Here is a 19,753-nt window from a genome sequence, read left to right on the forward strand (position 1 = left end):
GATCTCCAGCACAGTATTTACGGCATTGGCGAGCACTGCAAGGGTGTTAACCATTTCCACTAAGTCTGGATTATCTGCTGCTATTAATCCTTTGAGGGTCGGATTTTTTCGCGAAATTCACTCCAAAAATGTGTATTATTTTTTATTACTGAGTTAAATTCTTCAGACGATTCTATTTAAGAAACAAATTGTCTGAAATTTTTTTTGCGTGACCCTAAAGTGACAAAAAAAAATCATTTTTGTTGTTACGTACACATGGTTTATTCGTGAGTAACATCAAGCAAAATCCTAAAGAAAACTTATACTACGATTTTTTATAAATAAAAATTATGCGTTATATTAACCATAGCTCACAGACATACAAAAATAAGCACACTAGAGTACTTTTCCGGTAAAAAATGTTCTTGCTAAAACTAAAACACTAAAAGCTTTTCAGCGTGTGATAGTCGAGATGTCGCTCCTTCATCATCAAGATTCTGATTTGGGTCTTGGAGAATAGTCCACATCGGAAGAATTGCCACTCGACTCACTAGCAGCGGAGCAACCGGCGCGCACTTCCAGTGCGTAAGCAAACTGTAAGTGAGCACACAGAAGAAAACTGTATGGTTGTGCGTCCGTCCAGAAAACAAAACGAGTGAAAAAGTTATAATAATCCTTCATCGTATCGCCAACGAGACAGAGTTAGTTTTTCCAAGTCTCCAAAACAGGAAACGCAACCACGGCGGCATCGCATGTGTAATTTAGTGCCGCACGGAAACAGATGTAATCATGCCCTGGGGAACAATAAACGAGAGAGCAACAAGTGGTTACCCTTTGAGAGATTAGAAACCAGACAGCAGTAAGCCTGGGCTTTGCGGGTGCAAGAAGTGATAACCACCCGAAGGACGAAACTGAAACGAGCCGCACTGTGTGCGCACGCTTGGATGCACAAATGAAAGCCGGTGCGCCGCTTTTGGAAAGAAAAAAAAAAACAACGGAGTGACATCAGTGCATGACAAAAATTCCAGGTATTCTCGAAGTGTGGCAGCACATGCCAAGCAAGAGAAATGATCAGAAAAGGCGTGTGAAACCAGTCACCGTGCCCGTGCTCGAATGCACATACGAAGGCTGGCGCGCCGCTTTGGAAAGAAAAAACAAACAAACAATCAATAACAACGGAGAGACATCGGCACATGAAAAAAATGTCACACATTCCCGAAGTGTGGCAGCACATGCCAAGCAAGAGAAACGATAAAGAAAGGCACGCGTTTTAAACATACAGGCATGTACGTGTACGTTTTAAACATGTACATGTACGGCCTAAACCCTCAAAGGGTTAAAAAGACTACAGCTTCTAGACAGTACACGTTGCAAGTGAGACGTATGACGCATACCTTCCAAGTATCCTAATTGAGCTTCGAGACTCGCAAATTTGGACCAGCTGTCCTGATTGTGTGGGCACAACCACATATCTCACAAAAAAACTGCCTGAATTCCACTTTAAAAATAAAAACAGTGCAGTGCAGTTGATATGGCAGTTGCATTGACTGACGTGATCCTTATGTATCCAAAAGAATTTTTTCCTGCTGGAGAATGTTGGGAGTACATTTCTTAGACATAGTGAAAAGGTGTAAGAATTTGAGAGGGTCGAGGTTCCAGTAAATGGGTTTGGCATAAAACCCGTATACAAGGCATAAACGTTTGTGCTGTTATGCATAAAGAAGAAAAAAAAAAGATAAGTATGGGTGCACAAAGGATTCGCAGTCTGGTTGGGAAGCTGTCAGGAGTCCTTGACATCCTGCTAGTTAAACTAAGCAAATAGTTAACTTTTCAAATGTTTTAAAGGACCCCCTGACACCAAAATTCACAAACTTGTGATGTTTGTGCTGTTTGTCCTGCGTACGTGGACATTTCTTACCAATTGTCAGTGGCTACTGTTGCCTTTAGGATATTTTAATTTGGTTTTAAAGTAAGCCTGGGTGCTCATCTGAGTTTACAGCACCTTGCGACATCACTGCTAGTACGACGCGTTTAGGGGCCCCTCTGTGACATTGAACGAATAAAGCGAGTGTTGTTGACATCACAGACTGTAGGCTGCACACATAAATCATTGTAAAATTTAGGTTTCTCTTTCCTAAAAAGTTCTTCTTGATCTCTGATCCTTTAATCTTCTGATGTCAAAAGGATGCAAAAGCTTCCTTCGAGCAAGTTTCTACACACAAGCTCTTGAAACAGGCAACATAAAAGCTGCTGAAAAAGCCGCTTTGAAAAATGTGCTGCTTGAAGTTTGCTGCTGCTTGTGTGTATTTCTGGAGGTTCGTCAACAGTGATGAGTTGTGTGCTCACAGCAAGCTTTAACCCTTTGCAGTCATATGTCAGGCCCACGCTGCTATGCAGAAAAAGTCTCTGGTCACATTTCGGGAAGCACCCAATGTGCACGCTTGCTCACATTCTCTGTATTTTTGGGTGGGTTGCGCCATCTCTTGGCAGTGTTTTTCAGTTACAAATAGCATTTTTTGTTGTCTCCAGTTGAGGGTAGCACTTTTTCAAAGGGAAGAAGAGATTTTTGTACACAATTTGTAGTGCATACTGCTGACTGGATGGCAATGTTTTCTGTGCGGGCATTTTATGGATGGGGCTCGCACAAGTTCAGTAAGTCCGATGATGACTTTAGCATTGAGGAGAGCTAGTGTCACCTTCAGATGGTCATCAAATGTCCTCGGATGACGGCATGTCAGAAGACACTGACTGTCATGACCAGGGAAGTGGCGGTTCGTGCAGTGAGTGCCTAAAACATGGTGTGGGCAGTTGGAGACTGTACACTACATCATTTCAAGATTTGAAGACTATTCTCTTCACAGTGACAAATCCCTGCTCAAAGGTTGCTTCCTCCAATCTTTTCAGTGAGTTTATTTGCAGCTGTTTTTTACAGATGCGCTTATAGAAGAAATAGTACATGAAGTGAATCGGTATGTAATCGATAAAGTTGCAAGTGTTAGTCTGTTGCGAAAACAGTCTCTTTGGAAAACATGGCAGGTGGTATCCGTGGTCGAGTTAAAGGCATTTTTTTGCATAATAATGAACATGGTGCTGAACCCAAAACCACACATAAAGGGGTATTTCAGCCAGAATATGCTGATGAAGATGCCTTTCTTCCCTATGGTTTTCACTCACGCCAGATGTCTTCAGATATTTTGGATGCTCCATGTTCTCAAGGTGACCAGATTCTCCAGACAGACAAACATGTGACAGCAAGATAAAAAATGTTTAGTACATTGACAGGAAGTGCCGAGAGCACTTCAGTGCAAGGACCAAAAATCTGTGTTGATGAAAGCACTGTTGGTGTCAAAGGCAGGGTGTCACTCAAAGGCAGGGTGTCCACGAAAACCAGTGAAGTGGGGCCTTAGTGTATTTGCCTTGGGTGACTGCAAGACTGGGTGTGTTGCAGCCTTTGAGCCACATTATGGAGCCACAGTGACAAAGCATCTCTGTCAACTGGACCTCCAATTTACAAGCCACATTGTTCTGGACCTCTTTGAGAAGGTGCTTCTCGCCATTGGTGGTCCTGGGTACCACCTGTACACTGACTTGTCACCTTTGCTTGCGGAAGAACTGCTTTTGAGAAATGTGCTCCTTACAAGCACAGTCATGCCTAACAGGAAGAATATGCCGCAGCAGCTAAAGAAAAAAATCAAGAAAGGTGAAGTAGCTGTGTATCGACTTGGTGACTTGTACGTGGCCCTGGCAAGGTTAGATAAGCGGCAGGAGACGGTGCTAAGTTCTGCTCACGGCCCAAGGATGCAAGAGGTCACAAGAAAGCAATCTCATTTCAAAACTATGACATTGCTGAAACCTGTGTTCATCGGCGACTATGCTGGAAACATGGGGCTGTCGACAGGCATGACCACTACTGCACAAGCTATGTGTTTGCACATAAATCAATGAAATGGTGGAGCAAGCTTTTCTGGCTGATCGAGGCTTCTGTTGTAAACAGCTACTTCTTGATGAAAATATATTTGGCTGCTGAAGGCATTAAGGGACCGATACACCTATCCTACAGACGAAAGCTTATTGAACTTTGGTGACATGCGGTCAAAACCAAAGAGGAGGTGCCTGTCTGCAAATTCTCAAGGGGATGGGTGCTTGGATGGCAAGCCACACTTCAGATATGAGAATGCAAATGGCAACAGCAACAACTGCGCCGTGTGCAGTGATACTAGAAAGAATGAAAGGCAGCAGGAAGGAGGCAGTCTTCTACTGCAAGTCTCACAGTAGAAATCCTAGCCTTCACCCTGGCGACTTCATTGAGCATTACCTTGCTATGCTCAAGTGCCACTAATAAGTCAAGGGTGTAGCAAAATCTTCCTGAAATAAATCCCCTAACGTGTTTGTGTACCTGAGATTCTTTTGTTTTGTTTTGCATGGCACCCAAAATACGCAGAACAGCTTCTGACTGAAACAACTGCAAATTGGGTAAAGGGTTATGGCTGCTGTAAATGCTAAGACATCAGTGGGTAATGAGAAACTCAGCCAGAAGTCATGGCGTAAACATGAAGATGTTCCAATTTCTTCTTTGCTGCCTGGCTGGCCACGTTTATTTATCATCTTTCCTACAACCGCAAAGGGTTAAGAAAATGCAAGCCACCCCCCACCCCTCCCACTGCTTTTCTGCCTGTATTGTGTCCATGGCAATTTATAAATTTTTATGTTCACAGGTTGGCATGCGTGCTTGTGTATGTCATCATGCCTGATTGCATTTTGCCTGCATTTAAACAGATGGGACTGTCTTACACCACTTTCCTTGTATATTATGAATTAGTTGTTAGTAATGATGCTAGTTCTTTTATGTTTACTGAGCTCTCAGTCATACCATTTTCGGTCTCTTTACACTGCCGCTTAGATGGATTGATAATATCATGATATTCCTGAATATGTCTGCGTGGCAAATAGAAAAAGACTTGTTTTTAATCTGGGAGCAAGTGTTCACATGAAATGTTTCTTTGGCACATCAACATCTCTCTGCCTTGCTTATTGCTATAACTTTCATTCATCACACTACAAAGGAACAGATAAGTGTTACCATTGCCTTCTCTTTGTTAGTGTCTAACACAACTGTATTTGTCATGCTAATTGGTGTAATTGTAAAATGATCTATTTATTGTTGATTGGTTGAGCTATCAACTAAGTGATGAGGTCTTACGTAATGCAGTGCCAGGGCTGTAAGGAAAACCGTCGTGGAGGGCTCCAAAAGAAAGGATCTTGAGTGGCGAGACATCTGGGTCTAGGTGCTTTAGTGTCCAGGCATTCTTTCCTCATTGGAGCGTAGCTGGTACAGAAAAACTGATTATCACCTCACGTTCATATCAACAGTGCCGTGGCACAGTTGTTTTTCTAATATTCCCAACATGCCATGTGCAGGGAAAACATGATGATGTAGATCAAGGTGTTCAAGGACAGCACATAGGAGAATTGTTCACTTCACAAGCAGCATCAGTCCTTTTGATGACACATTGGCAATGAAAATACCACTGCCCAGTTAGGAAAGTACTACCCTTACAGATGAGAAGCTGAGGCTGACATGCTCACTAGACCAATGGAACAGCATTTGGTTGATGAATGGTGTTTGGAAAGTCTGGAATGCAAGGTTGTCAGATGTTGGCTTCAAGGGTCGTTGTGAAAAACATTTCACGTGAAAGGACAAAGTTAAAAAAAAAAAAATTTGCTGTAGAGTGTGTTTGGATTCATTGAGCAAAAGCGAAGTTATCTTTACAGTGCTTCCATTCCTTACAGTTTGCATTAAGCAGGCTATGGCAGAGCAGAGCAGTGCCTGCATTGCTCAACCCACTAAATGCTACTGTGGTGCACAGTTCAACTAGATCTTCGTTCTCATAGTAAATTCCCCTACTTCATGTTTTGGCACCTACGACACTATAAACTCATAGGCTGATCCTTGGCTGGTAGTTCAATTGATATAAAATTTATGTGCCGCATAGGCGAGCATTATTCCAGCTTTGTCGTTTACTATTTTGAAGAAGTTCAGAGAGGCCGAGTAGAGTTTTCTCCCTAGTTGACGCATTATACTGCACCATACCAGTTGTGACGTGGGCTTTGCAGGGCAGATACATTTGTCATTTTGTGCTGGCTGGGCTGTAATTGTCTGATGTCATCTAAGAGTGCTTGCCAAAGCTGTGGGTTTTTGTGATAACTGGTGCACTGTATATCATTCTCACCATCATTGCACTGCCAAGTCGCAGTTTTCCATTCACCTTCTGCACACAGCTTGTAAAGTGCATTTCACCAAACATTTCTGAACTGTGAGTGCAACATGCTGCATGTTCACTGGCGTTCATGTGCACAAATTGTACACTCAGGCAAATACGAGCTACAATGTGCACTTGTGCACTTCTGTAGCAGTTGGCAAACCTGCTGTGATGCCCTGACCTTGCCGTGTCGAATAGGCAACACAACCTGCACAGACAACAGCGATTGAATGTCGGAGGCGCGAAACTGAATCTATATGTCAACATTTTAAATGTAGTGACACTTCAGAATTTTTTGATACGTTAAGTATTGTGAACATTTTTAACATTGCTGTCATTTTGTGGCTGTTGATCAAGTTAATACTGCTCATTGCATTTTCGCACATCTAGCCAATAGGCATACCAGGGCACTCTGGCATCATCATGTGCAGTTTTGGCACAGCCTCATCAAAGCATGAATAATCTTTAGAGCAGTGTTGTAGGCTTCCTGCTGGCATAGGAGTAATATTTCACTCAGATTATCACAGAAACATTGCCTTGCATATAGTACAGTTTATTGGCCATGGCCAAAATGTTTTGCAGGGTCCTTTTAATTCTGGTAGGCTTGCCACAATGGTTCAGCCACTGTGAAAGTCTGCTGCAGAACTGAAGGACTTGGGTTTGATTTATGGCCATGGTGACTGCATTCTGATGGAGATGCAATGTAAAAACACTTGTATACTGTGCTTTTAATGCAACTTGGGAAGCCCAGGTGATTTATAATTAATTCAGAGCTCCTCAGCATGGCAACCCTCATAGCCTACTGTGTAAACCTACAAATTTAAACCTAGTTGATGCTGATTCTTGGTGGGGTATGGGTGGAGGGGAGAAGGGGAGTGAAAGATGGTTGATGCTGCCTGTGGCCGTTCATGCTTAACACAAAAGTGGAAAATTTTATTCGTTGCCCTATCATTGGGTGTAAATTTGAAAAAAATTAAATTTTGGTGTTTTTCAAGACAGAATGATGTGATTATGAGGCACATGCAGTGCAGGACTCTGGATCAATTCTGACCACCAGAGGTTTTTTAATATGCGTCTGAATTTAAGTACACAAGCATTTCAGCATTTCACCCCCATCAAAATGTTGCTGCCATGGCTGATGTTGAATTGGTGACCTAGAGCTTTAGCAGCGCAGCACTGGCTATCTCATCGGACCAATCATTGTGCTGGTAAAAAAATATTGCAATGCTTTCACGGTGTTATCCACAGCATTTTTGCTCTCAGGAGACTGCCCCTGCCAGCCGTATTATGTTAAGGATTTTTGGGCTTTTCATTGCTGGGTCCACGCTAAAATGCCAATGCAGTAGTTCACCAGTTTCATGCCTGTTTCTCAAAACCTTGAACCTTCACATAGTTCGGGTTCTTTGCTTCAACTTTGTTTGATCATTGTTTTGACACAATTCATGTATGAACTAGGGCCTATGTGAGGCTATTTATACTGCCTGTAAATATGTTTGTTATAATTCAGTAAAAACTACATGCCCAGTAGCAGGCTACACAACTTTTTCTATCATCAGCAATACACATACATAACTACATGTTTCTATTTTGTTTCAGCTTATAACACCATTGCCTGTGAACGAGGTAAGATGTTTTTTTTTTTCGGCGTTTAATAAACAGCGACTGGATTATAGGCAAATGCCTATTTAATTCCGTATGCCAGGTCCCCACTCTTTTGGGGCGTCGGCTTGAATTAGGGGTCGAGAAGTGGCTTAGCACTGTTTTTATTAGGGCTGTGCGAATAGTGAAATTTCATCTCGAATCGAATTCCAATTGAATAGTGCCGAATGGTGGCCAAAAATACCGAATATCAAATCAAATATCGAATACAAAAGATTTTATTGAAAATTGAAAGAAAGAACAAAGAAATGAAATTTTGCTCATGTCCTCGAGCCTACGGACGATATATGATGTGGTGACAGCTTTATTCAGGAGGTTTTCTTTGTTTTTCAGCTTTTTTGGCCGCGCAGGCATGTTGACAGAAGAGCCGCCATTCCAATCAGCAGCGGCACTCCTAACCTCTTAACGACTAACAGAGGGGGTTGCAATAGCTAGCTTTTCCCCTATGATCGCGCAATACGGTCATCTGGCAACGGTAATGTGCTTCATCGTCATGAGTACTCCGAGCCCAAAAATCTTCTGGGCGCCCGTTCACAGTAGTGTGTAAACTGCGCACAAGAAGGATGGGAGTTTCTGAACGAGTGGCGCAGTGCGGCAGTGGCGACTGCACGGTGAGAGCAAATTTTCTCGCGTCAAGCTGATCATCGAGGGTTTCCCGGGCCAAAGTCTGGACGTTTTACGGCGCTTGCGGCATACGCGACTGATCTACGTAAGAAGTCTGTGCCTTCATTTTGGAAGCGAAGTTCTGAAGGGCTTGACAGTTTTCTCGTGTTTTTTTGCGTGCGGAAATGAGATAATCTCCTTTAATGTAAACATACCCTCGCTTTTGGACCGGGATATAGGTGAAAGTTTTAACGAAGGGGCATACTGTAATGACGTTAGCGTTAGTTTTGGCCACCCCACTCTAACCAACCATTGGCCTTTGTCGCCTTTTAAATATTTGTCCTGTCGAATTATTCGAAACTTCAAATACTAGCTATTCGAAAGTCGAATCACATTATTCGATTAGGTATTGTTCGATTCGAATTCGAAACTCGAATATTTGCACACCTCTAGTTTTTGTTTTTCGTATGCAGGGTGTCCCAACTATCACACAGCAAGATTTTTAAAAGGGGGAAGGGCGTAACGTGAAGCAAACCTAGTGCATATTGTTCCAGTACGCCATAGTAGCCATTACTAATTTTTTCATTAATGAGTTTTAATTAAGTAGTAATTAAATTTGTAACTCCACAATTACTCACTTATTTTATCTAAATGTCAATGAGGCATATGTAGGTATGTTCAAATGACATCTAACTGTGCTATTTTTAACAACGTACTATTTGCATGCTCATTTTTTTGTTTCATAAAGAAAGTCTGCAAAATCAGAAAAATAACGTGTGACTAAACTGCAGCATGTATCAGAAAACAGCACTCTCAAACAGACTCGCTGTGAGGTAGCCAGTATCAAGGAAAAAAGGCAGAAAGAAGAAAATGTAGACCGCCGTATCTACCACTCCCAAGCCGAAGAAACTCGTTGCTGTGGCCTTACAGAGTCCAGCCATAGTCAAGTCAGTGCTCTGGCCTCATTATCAATGAGAACAGTCATCTTTGAGATAGCGATAATGATAGTGGCATACAGTCGAGCAGAAGGAATCCCTGCACAATTGCGACGCATGTTGTTAGCGCTCTTCCTGTACCCTTGCCAAAGTGTGGAACGCTGTCTCTGGCAGCGGACAGCAGGCCAAGCGGTTGCTTGCAGTAAGCTCATTTGAGGGCACTGCTTTCTTTTGCGGATGGGAGCATAGTCACATGCTATTTTTCACATTTCGCTGGCTTTCTTTATCAGTCGAAAAAGATGAGCATGCAATTAGTACGTTGTTGAAAATAGGGCAGTTAGATGTCATTTGAATATGCCTACATATGCCTCGTTGACATCTTGATAATTCAGTGAGTACTTGTCGAGTTACAAATATAATTATGACTAATTAATTGAATCTCATTAACAAAAAATATAGTAGTGGCTACTCCAGTCTACTGGGAACAATATGTGCTAGGTTTGCTTCGTGCAATGCTATTCCTCTTCTTATAAATCTTGCTGCATGATAGCTGGGATACTGCGTGTTTTGTAAGTGCACTTGGTTGTTTATTTTCAAAAGAACAGGCAGTGGTTGTTGCTAATGGCAATGCACATGCCCATGTCACCTAGCATAATGGTGCAACACTGGGCTAACTAGTACTGCATCTTGTAGAAAGAGTTTGATAAATAAGAGGGGCACAGTACAAGCACCGCTGTGCTCATGTTTGCGTTTCAGTCCTTACTTGTTGCACTGTTACTGCTACAAGACCTAGCAAATACGAGCTTGTGCTGTTTTGAGCCCTTGAGGGCCTCTCCCTCTCTGCCAGACAAACATTAGCGATACCAGGGCAAAAGATTATGAAGTCTTCTTTGTGAGTGGGCATACACCTCTTCGTATACGCTGTAGGTGGCTGTGCTGTGGCAAAATGCATTGAATTGTGAGATAAGTATGCTGGACTTGCAGGCCGCTGTGGTGTCCTAGTGGTTACGGGGCTTGGCTGCTCACCCAAAAGATGTAGGGTCGATCCCGGCCACAGCAGCCATATTTTAATGGAGGTGAAATGCTAGAGGCCTGTGTTCAGTGCACATAAAAGAACCCCAGGCAGTCGAAATAATCTGGAGCCCTCCTCTACGGCGTATCTCATAGCCTCAGTTGCTTTAGGATGTTAAACCCCACAAACCAACAAACCTTACTACACTGCAGTGGCATAGATGGGATTTTTGTTAGGTGGAAAGGAGGGGGAAGTGTTTTGTATTTGACAGGGGGAGGTGATTGAGTGGGAAGGCAGGTGACGTAGCACATTTTATGCTACGTATAAAAGGGGCAAGGGGCTACCTTTTAAACTGGGATCAGAGATTTGCAGTGACCTGTCAGTGTGTGCACTGCAATCATTTTGTTCTCGAACACAATTTATTGGCCCGAGTTTGCAGTGCTTGCTGAATCCACATAGGCACACCGTAATTCTTGGCACTATTTCTTCCAAAAGTGTGGTACCACTATTGCCTGTGGTGCTAGCAGAGTTGCCATGTCCTCTTGCTGATAAATCTGCTCCCTGCTCACAAGCGCTCGCCATCCTTGAAGTTCCTTGGCCAGGTTACAGGTAGCTGCTTGTGCTGCCGATGCTGATATGTTTGATGTTGTTGTTCAGTCTGTCGTTTTTGTCATTGTGTTCTCAACATCGATGCAACTTTCCTGTGTCTTGCAGAAAAGCTATGCTGGCTGTGGATGTCAAATACCGGGTGTTAAAAGTATTTGAGAACACGACACTGAGTTTAGGTGCAAGAAACATCTCAAGAGAGACATAACATATTTCCACGAATTTTGGGAAGTTGCTTCTGTTAGTGCTTATTTCTGAAATTATTCGATAAGCAGCCCTTCACCCAGGGGCGGATCTAGGGACCTTATTTGGGGGAGGCGGTTCTTTAATTCGGTTGCGGGTGGGGTATGCACAGCTCGCAGTAACTGAAGGGAAGGGGGCGAGAATGCGAAGACACATTCCTTCGTATTAAGGTCTGCATTTTTCAAGTTCTTGCAACCTCCTTCTCTCATCGCATGCGGTGTGATGAAGTGATTGCTTGAAACGTGACAGAAAGTAACCAGTGTTTTTTAAAAAGGACTCTGGTGAAAAGTATCTGCACAAGCAGTAAATGTTCGGAAATGGGAAAATAATACGCTAAAGATTTTGCTGTAATTGCAATCGCCGGTTTCAAGTACCCGACCCAATACGAGCTTAACCTAAAGGACTTCGGAAATCATGTGCACACGAAACCAATTCACTAATGATTGACTTACGTCGCAAAGCCTCCCTCGATGGCAAAGTTCTTCCTCCCGATATGATGCAGCCATCTCCCGCACCGTTTGATGTTCTCTTTTCCTTGTGGAACAACAAAAAAGCTTGTCTCCTTTTTCAACGTCATTTGAGCAGCCAGTATTCAGCACCGCAAGTCGGCATCGCGCTGCAGCTGATGCCACCTTGCTAAAGCTAAAGAGCCTACACTGGTAGCACAAATGTTTGCCTGTGGTTCCACGCTCCCCCCTTGGTGTCATTTTTCGGCTAATGAAATTCACGGCGGTCATCGGACGGAGGGGAGGATGGTCACACATATTTACAGTAGCCCACAGCGGGGTTTTGACGGTGCCCAAGAATACTTTCATAAACACTGTTGGCAGTGGCGACCTGTGTGTGTGTCTCTCTCTCGTCTTGTCTGTCGTTGTCTTCGCGCCTATTACCTTGGATAATCCAAGAAGCCTTCGTTGGAAATGTGCATAGGGAAGCAGAAAAGGGCAAAGATATGTGGAGAGAGAGAGAGAGAGAGCACGGGGATGAGATTCTCCTTTCCCCATTTCACAATTGTCTGCTCTTTCAAAAAAAAAGAAAACACAGACCTTACTTCGCAGCTCGTGAGGGCTTATAACCCTTACTCAAACAAAGCATTGGAATGCTCCACCTATTGAAAATTCAAAAGGACGGAGCTCCTGTGGGCACACTGTTTCGTCCTATTGATACACCTTTTTTTTTCTTGAATGTCCCCTGCTCCTCGGGTCACAATACGATCTCCCTTCTACTCTCGGGAGCGTGACGACGATCAGTGCTGGGCAGTATCGAAGATACATGTATCTTAGATACTATCTTAGATACTCTTTGGGTATCTTGTATCTGTATCGCAATACGTCTCACAAGACGAGTATCTGTATCTGTATTTCCGATACATTCAATAATGTATCGTGTATCTTAAGATACAAGATACTCCTATAGAAACACCACCGTACGAAACAATATTCGCTGGCTCAACTCCGCTTCTCAAGCTGGTACTGGTGCCTATAAACCGCCTGAATAATACTAAGCGCAGTGACATAGTTTTATCTTTCCGCCAGAGTCCACACTGAGGGCAGGTGATCAGGTGTGCGCGTCCCTTTTGGTGGAGCATGATAACGCTCGCGTAGTCTTGACAGAGCAAATGCGCGAACGTCTATGCTTAGCTCACGTGCCTTTCGTTTGCTCGATTTTTCTTTCTTTTTTTCTTGTGCCAGTGCCATGATACTTGCCCTTATCCACTGTCCAGCGTCGCGTACCACAATGCGTGCGGCGATTATTGCGCAAATTCTGATGCCGCTCCCCTGCGTAGTGCTTCTTTACGAAATCTGAAGCATAGGGTTGCTTTGCGTCTCATGGCATTCACACATCAGCGATTTGAAGGATCTTGTGGATGTAAGTTCGACTTATTTGCACATTGACTTATGTGCAAATAAGATCCTAACTATAGCACCACTAGTACCAATGCTAGGCATAATTGATGAAGCGTTTACCTAACAGAATATATGTTCGTGTACCCTATCTTTTTCTTCCTGCTGTCGATCAAATGTCGATCGGGGCGGTCGCATTTTCGATGGAGGCGAAAATACTTGAGGCCCGTGTACTTCAGTTTATGTGCACGTTAAAGAACTCCAGGTGGTCGAAATTTTCGGAGCCCTCCACTGCAGCGTCCCTCATAATCGTACCGTGGTTTCGGGACGTTAAACCTTAACAATTATTATTACTATTATCTTCCTGCTATCTTTATTCGAATAGTTCTTGAAATTATAATTTGATTGTTAGAACAAGTGCTTTCTTAGTTGTCCTTCTTTTGCATCCCGTACATTAACTAGGGCTCTGAACTGTTTTTTTTTTTTTCGGTCTGGTCACAGCAGTTGTAACGTGCTGCCCAAATAAGCTCTCTGCTTTATTCTTACTTTGAACTGTCTGCTTTATTTCTGCTGCTACTGTTTACACATTTATATTTCACTTGAGTTTACTGTTCTGCCAAGGCGACTTTGAAAGCAAATATGTAATTATATGGGCGTGTACTGAGTATACAGTTCCAAGAATTCTGCTTATTGCTTAGTGAAAAAAAGCGAAATTGAGCTTGCAATATAATTATGCAAATGATTAGGAGCCATCTTAAAGTTGTTAGGAAGGGGATTCGAGAAACATTGCTATACCAAATGATCTGTTTTTCTCATGAGCGTCCCAACGAGCCGTTTCAGTAAATTTTTCATAGGCACTAAATATTTTTATTGTCTTACATTAACAGGTGAGTTGACGATACTTCATGCTTAATAGACATAGCAATTAGGGGTGCTGCCTCTATCATGTTTCAATACCTATTGACAATGAATGTTTGATACAGAACTTCTTTTCTGTTTTATTGATATATATTCGTTTTCCTTTTTTTAGGCCTCCCTATTTTTTTTTTAGTACTACTAATCGCCAGGTAGTCGGAGCTATAGGTGACAATAGCGTGAATAACAGCGGTATGCTGCGACGATTTGTGCAACTATATTGCCACGTGCTCTTATTTCTTTATTGTGGTGTAATCGGGTTTAAACCGCGAAAAAATTACTAGCAGCGTTGGGCTCAAGCCGCGCCGCGATGTTTCAGAAACTTCGCGGTTGTTCCAGATTGCTCTGTTAAGATTACGCACGAATCCCAGCAGCGGCGGCCACATTTCGATGGAGGCGAAATGCTCGAGGCCAGTGTACTTAGATGTAGGTGCACGTTAAAGAACCCCAGGTGGTCGAAATTTCCGGAGCCCTCCATTACGGCGTTTCTCATAATCATATCGTGGTTTTGTGATGCAAAACCGCAACAATTATTATTAAAATTATGCGCAGGACGCGAGCATTGTAATTCATTTGGGAGCGTATACGCGAGCACCGGCGGTAACGCTGGAGGTTCAATCGCTGATGTGACCACGTGTTCCGCTGATGATCACAATACCGAAGGCCAACGACATTTATTGCCGTTATCAGTGTACAGCGTTCTTTTCCTTGTACGTTGAGTTAGTTAATTTTCTGGGCACAAGTTTGCCCAATGAGCAGTTTCGTCTCTACTAGAGAAACTACCGCCTTCTTCATCGTCGCCTATATGTATTAGGCATTTCTGGGGTGCACATGTTCTCTCGTTGAAGAAAAATTGTTAAAAGATTGCATGTTAGTGAGTATGTTGATAACGACCATTTTGCGCCAGCAGATAAGTAGAACATGAAAAGTCATTGCAGTTTTATGAGCTCTATACGTATACACAATGCGTCACGAAAAATGTCGCTAGCAGCGTTGTCGCTGCTGTACAGCGGTGATTCGGTATTACGTAAACATAGTCTTTTACAGACAAGGTAAAACTCCACACCAGGTATTTGCACCATCGTGCGAAGGCTTCTTATTGAAGTTCTTGTGATTAGATGGCGACTAGCTGGTCGGCAAGCTGAGCTGCGAATCTCATCAGTTTCAAAAATGACGAGCAAGAGCCACTGTCAGTGAGGAGATATCCTGTTAAGCAGCAATACAAACCCAATAAGTTCTGTCGGAATTAAACTAATGTACTTTGAGCAAGAACGACAAAACTTTTGAGATACCAACAGACATTTTATTAAAATGAAACAAAATTGGTCACATAAAAGAAATTTTCAAGCAAACCTTTTTGTGCATATGCGTTTGCCACTTAAAGCTGAACATTTTGACAGATTTGCCTGTATGGTTGGGTTAATTAAGACTTTCAAAGGGCTCCAACCAAAAATGGGTTTATTTCCCGACGTTTCGGAATCAACTCGATTCCTTCTTCAGGGGGAGTGACAGTGGAGGTGTCGAGGTGCAACTCTTAACTTCTCTTTTGAACCAGCTGGGGAGAAGGAGGGAAGGCGCGTCTTCTTTGGTGGTGAGAGTGTTGAAGGGGTTGCGGTTGGTGCGGTTGCATGGGATTGATGGGCCGAGGGTGGTTTTGCTCACTCGCAACTTTGTTGCAATTGGTTTTTCTTGCTGTGGCTAGTCCATGAATGTATACTAACGGCAGGTTTCCCTTGCATCGGTTTAAGTTGCCTTTGGTGTTTTGAGTGAACCACGGCTCCAGTAACAGCCGTTTTTGTTGGTTAGTCTCTGTTGTTAGGATTTCGGTTTTTTCAAAGTCAATCTTATGGTGTCAATCTTATGGTTGGCATCTTCCGAGTGTTCTGCAAGGGGGTTCCGTTGTCTTGAGAACGTCCTGACGTCGTTTTTGTCAAGTTCTTTCGGTCAAGTTTTTTGTTTCGCCAGTGTATGCGGCCTGGCAGTCGGAACATTTGATTTTGTAGACGACGCCTTGCGCTCTTTCTCTTGGTGGAAGGTCCTTGGGCTTCGGTAGAAGAAGATTTATCGTGTTGGATGGCTTGTGTGCGATCGTTATGCCTTCCTTCTTTAAGAGTCTGCTTATGGCTTCACTGGTGCCTTTCACGTAGGGGGGAGAGATTCGCTTCTGGGAGGGCGGTGACAGTGGGGGATCCGTTGGAAGTACTTTTCTTTCTCGTTGCCGGATTGCTTTCCGAATGAAATTGGGCGGGTAGCCGTTTTTTTGGAGTTCGTTGAACACGGTGTTTCTTTCTTTCCTTCTATCTGATTCTAATGTGCAATGCATTTCTGCTCTTCTTACCAAAGTGTTGACTACTGATGTTTTGTGGCTTGCAGGGTGATTTGAATTAAAGTGCAGGTAGCGGCCTGTATGCGTAGGTTTGCGGTAGACTGAGAAACTTAGGAAATCTCCCACTCGCTTGATTAGTAATTCGAGGAATGGAAGGAATCCGTCTTTTTCGCACTCACAAGTGAACTGAATGTTCGGTTCTATGGAGTTTAGATGGCTGAGTAGGTTGGTGACTTGCGATGCCTTTATAATGCAGAAACAATCATCCACGTACCTGAAGAACACTTTGGGTTTCTGTGCAAAGGTGCTCAGGGCTCTCTCTTCGATATTTTCCACGGTGATGTTGGCCACAGTCACGGAGGTTGAGGCTCCCATTGGTGCTCCTCTTGTCTGCCTGTAGTATTCGCCTTCAAAGGAAAAATACGTATTTGATAGGCAGAGTTGCTACTATATTATGGGGGTCTATAATAACATATTTGCGAATGTATCGAAGTATCTTAAGATACAATTGGAAAGTATCGTATCGGATACAATTATTGCGGTAGTATTTTGTATCTGTATCTCCAATACTTCTTGCCTGAGTATCTTGCATCGTATCGCGATACAATTTCGAAGTATCTTTGCCCAGCCCTTACGATGATCAATTTGGGCTTTTATCGGCGCACTCAACAAGGCAATGCTCACTTCGAAGAACGTCCTTTCAAGGTCATTTAACCTCCACTGGATGTACCGAGTGGGATGATCGAGTGTCAAGCTTTGCTGAAAGGCCTCATTGGGCGCTGTCAGGAGTCGCCTTCTGGCCAGGAGCCTTCGAGGCAGCAGTGAGGAATATGTACGGCGATGATGGGCGGGGAGATAAAAAGTACGGAGATGTTTACTTGATTGCGTATTGGTAGTGGATGCCTCTTCCAGCGGGCCGAAGCCCGGCTTACATGTCTTTCGGACGATTGCTAGGGAAAATATTGTTCACTTCATTTGTCCAATGAGGTAACAGTCTCCACACAACGCCCCGACGGGGAAGAACGTATGGGACCACCTCCGTTCCACCCCCGGGAAAGGGTGAGGCGAGCCCGTCAGATTGGCGGCGCGCTAGTGACGTGATGCGGGCGTACGAAGGAAGACGTCACTGCCACAGCAGTGCATTTTTGGGGGGCCACACATACTTACAACGTCACAGAGGGGATTAGTCGACCCCTGGGGTAAGCCCTCGTTGAAAGGCTGCATTCATGGGCGTCGGGAGGGGGGTGCAAGGGAAGGCAGCTGCTCCCCCTTGGAATTTTGGATAATAGTTTTCTATGCAGTAGCAGTAAGCTACACAGCTTGATTAGCACACTCCAGTCCCGCATATCCGCGTGAAACATCATTCAGGATTACCAGCCAACATTGCACGTTACATACTGCTATGGACTAATCTTGCCGGTCATGTCACGGCAATGAAACAAAAGCTACCTATGCTGTATGCCCCCCTCCCCTCCCCCACACTCTGCTGATGCACCCCCCTGGAAAAAGTTCTGCGGACGCCCTTGGCTGCATTGTTGAGTTCTGCACACTGTATGCGAGAGAATAGCCTTCATGTTCAAAATGTGGATGCGGAATCTGCTTTCCCGAAAAGGAACATTGCCGGGAGGGAGGTACTCTTTGTCTTGTTGTCTTGGGACGGAGGTGGTCCCATGAACGACATTCCGGAAGATGCCCCCTCGCGTAGAGGACTCTACAGTGCCCGTTGTTGGCATGCTCAAGCAAGCGATCATTCAAACACATTCCAGTTCTGTCTGAAGGTGCAGAATGGGGTGCGGGTAGAAGTGATGGGTGCATTTCTCGCCGCAGTGACCTAAAAATTTCCGCGTGCTGAAAAATGGTGCCTAGGAAGGGGGGGGGGATTTCGCTCGGTTCGGCGTGTGATGTCGGAAAACAGAAACATGGCCACCATAATCAGATGTGTCGTAATTCAGGCTGTTGCCGTGCTTTCATGCAACCTTAGCCTGCAACTATGTTGCTCTTTTTTTTTTTTTTTGATAGCAATTATATATAGACACTCCAGGCGAATTTTTTTGCCTTCGCCATGATCTTCCTTATCAAGTCCAAATCGTGATTACATCACCCCATGCGTCATATACTCTATGTGCGAGTGAAAGTGCGCGAGCGCTGCCGACGAACGGGGCTTAAGCAGAGATGAAACGAGCCGACCGTCTCCTTTGCACGATGGGCACATGGAGATAGGAGCCGGAGAGTTGGGGAGGGAGGGAGGCTGTGTGAGTCCGACAGGAAGTGCGTACTTTGTACCAGCGGGTGTGGTCGGGTGTGCCGCGATATCTTTAGAGGGGATCAGCGGACGGCTCATACCTCTGTAGGTGTTGTGCTCTAATGGCAAAACTTCCGTTGAAGCCATAGCAGTGGCGGATCCAAAGGGAAGGGGGGGGCGTTAGCGGCGATCGCCTCTCCCTGCAAAGCCAGCCCCCGCCCCCTCCCACCTCCTTTGCCAGGCTGTTTGTCGAATTTGCCCCCTTTGTCAGATTGCTTTGCCTACCACTGCCCAAAAGGGATAAAGAGAATCTTGTCCCTGCTCTCTACCCCTCTCCTCATCGCTCTACCCTTTCCTGCTTCCCTATGCACATTTCCAACGAAAGCTTCTTAGGCGCCGCCATAATCCCCTCTGGGCTGTTGTAAATATGCATGACCCACCAGAATTGCACTGCAGAAGCGGTGGCTTCAGCCTTTGTAACCCCCCCCCCCCCGCTACCCGATCGGATGATGGATTCCCCCCCCCCCCTTCAAGTGTAGACGCCTGGATCTGCCCCCGAGCCATAAATAGGTCACTTCTCTTACTGCAGTGGCTGCGTTTCCTGAAGGAGTGAGCTGCTAGCCTATACTCGTATAAAATTCCTATTTGTTGCTATTGGATTCATTAGGGACTTTTAGCTTGTACGTATACTTCTTTTATGTTACCGTGTTACCGGATACTGGATGGAATCTGCGCATGCGCAAACCTTTACGGAACGTAAACTACTCGCAGGATAGGCTTTACGTTTACGGCTCTACATCGCAAATCCACCTTCGTTCGTGGCTACTCACGATATCCGCTTCGCGGGGACTCCATCCACTGAGTCAAAATAAGCCGAAGTGCGAGCGCCACTTACGGTCACCTTGTTTCAGCTGGATTGCCGAGGCTCGAGCGACCTAGAATACTGAATCCGCAAACGTGAGAGGCCCAAAGGCCCTGATGGGCTAGATAGGTGGCTCCATCTAGAGGGGCCAGGGTGAACCAGGTAAGCGCAAAATTGTTATTGCAGAAACATCGAGCATTCTGCTTCCAATGTAAATGCCTTGCAGCGGCATAATTACGAATAAGTTGCCTTTTTAATCATTTTTTC

The 19,753-nt window shown here is 44.3% G+C and overlaps 2 protein-coding genes across 2 annotated transcripts in view; both read left to right on the plus strand.

Annotated features, from left to right (window-relative positions):
* The window catches only part of LOC119379553 (E3 ubiquitin-protein ligase Topors), a 371,896-nt gene that overhangs the window by 198,682 nt on the left and 153,461 nt on the right, over positions 1–19,753 (plus strand). The gene's annotated exons all lie outside the window — the stretch shown is intronic.
* LOC119379550 (uncharacterized) overlaps positions 1–19,753 on the plus strand; it is a 133,627-nt gene that overhangs the window by 24,182 nt on the left and 89,692 nt on the right. Inside the window, exon 9 of the mRNA XM_037648852.2 lies at positions 7,836–7,862. Within this exon, the coding sequence (XP_037504780.1) occupies positions 7,836–7,862 (27 nt within the window). The remainder of the gene's footprint in view (positions 1–7,835; positions 7,863–19,753) is intronic.

Source organism: Rhipicephalus sanguineus, chromosome 1, assembly GCF_013339695.2.
Source record: "Rhipicephalus sanguineus isolate Rsan-2018 chromosome 1, BIME_Rsan_1.4, whole genome shotgun sequence".
Lineage (NCBI taxonomy): Eukaryota > Metazoa > Arthropoda > Arachnida > Ixodida > Ixodidae > Rhipicephalus > Rhipicephalus sanguineus.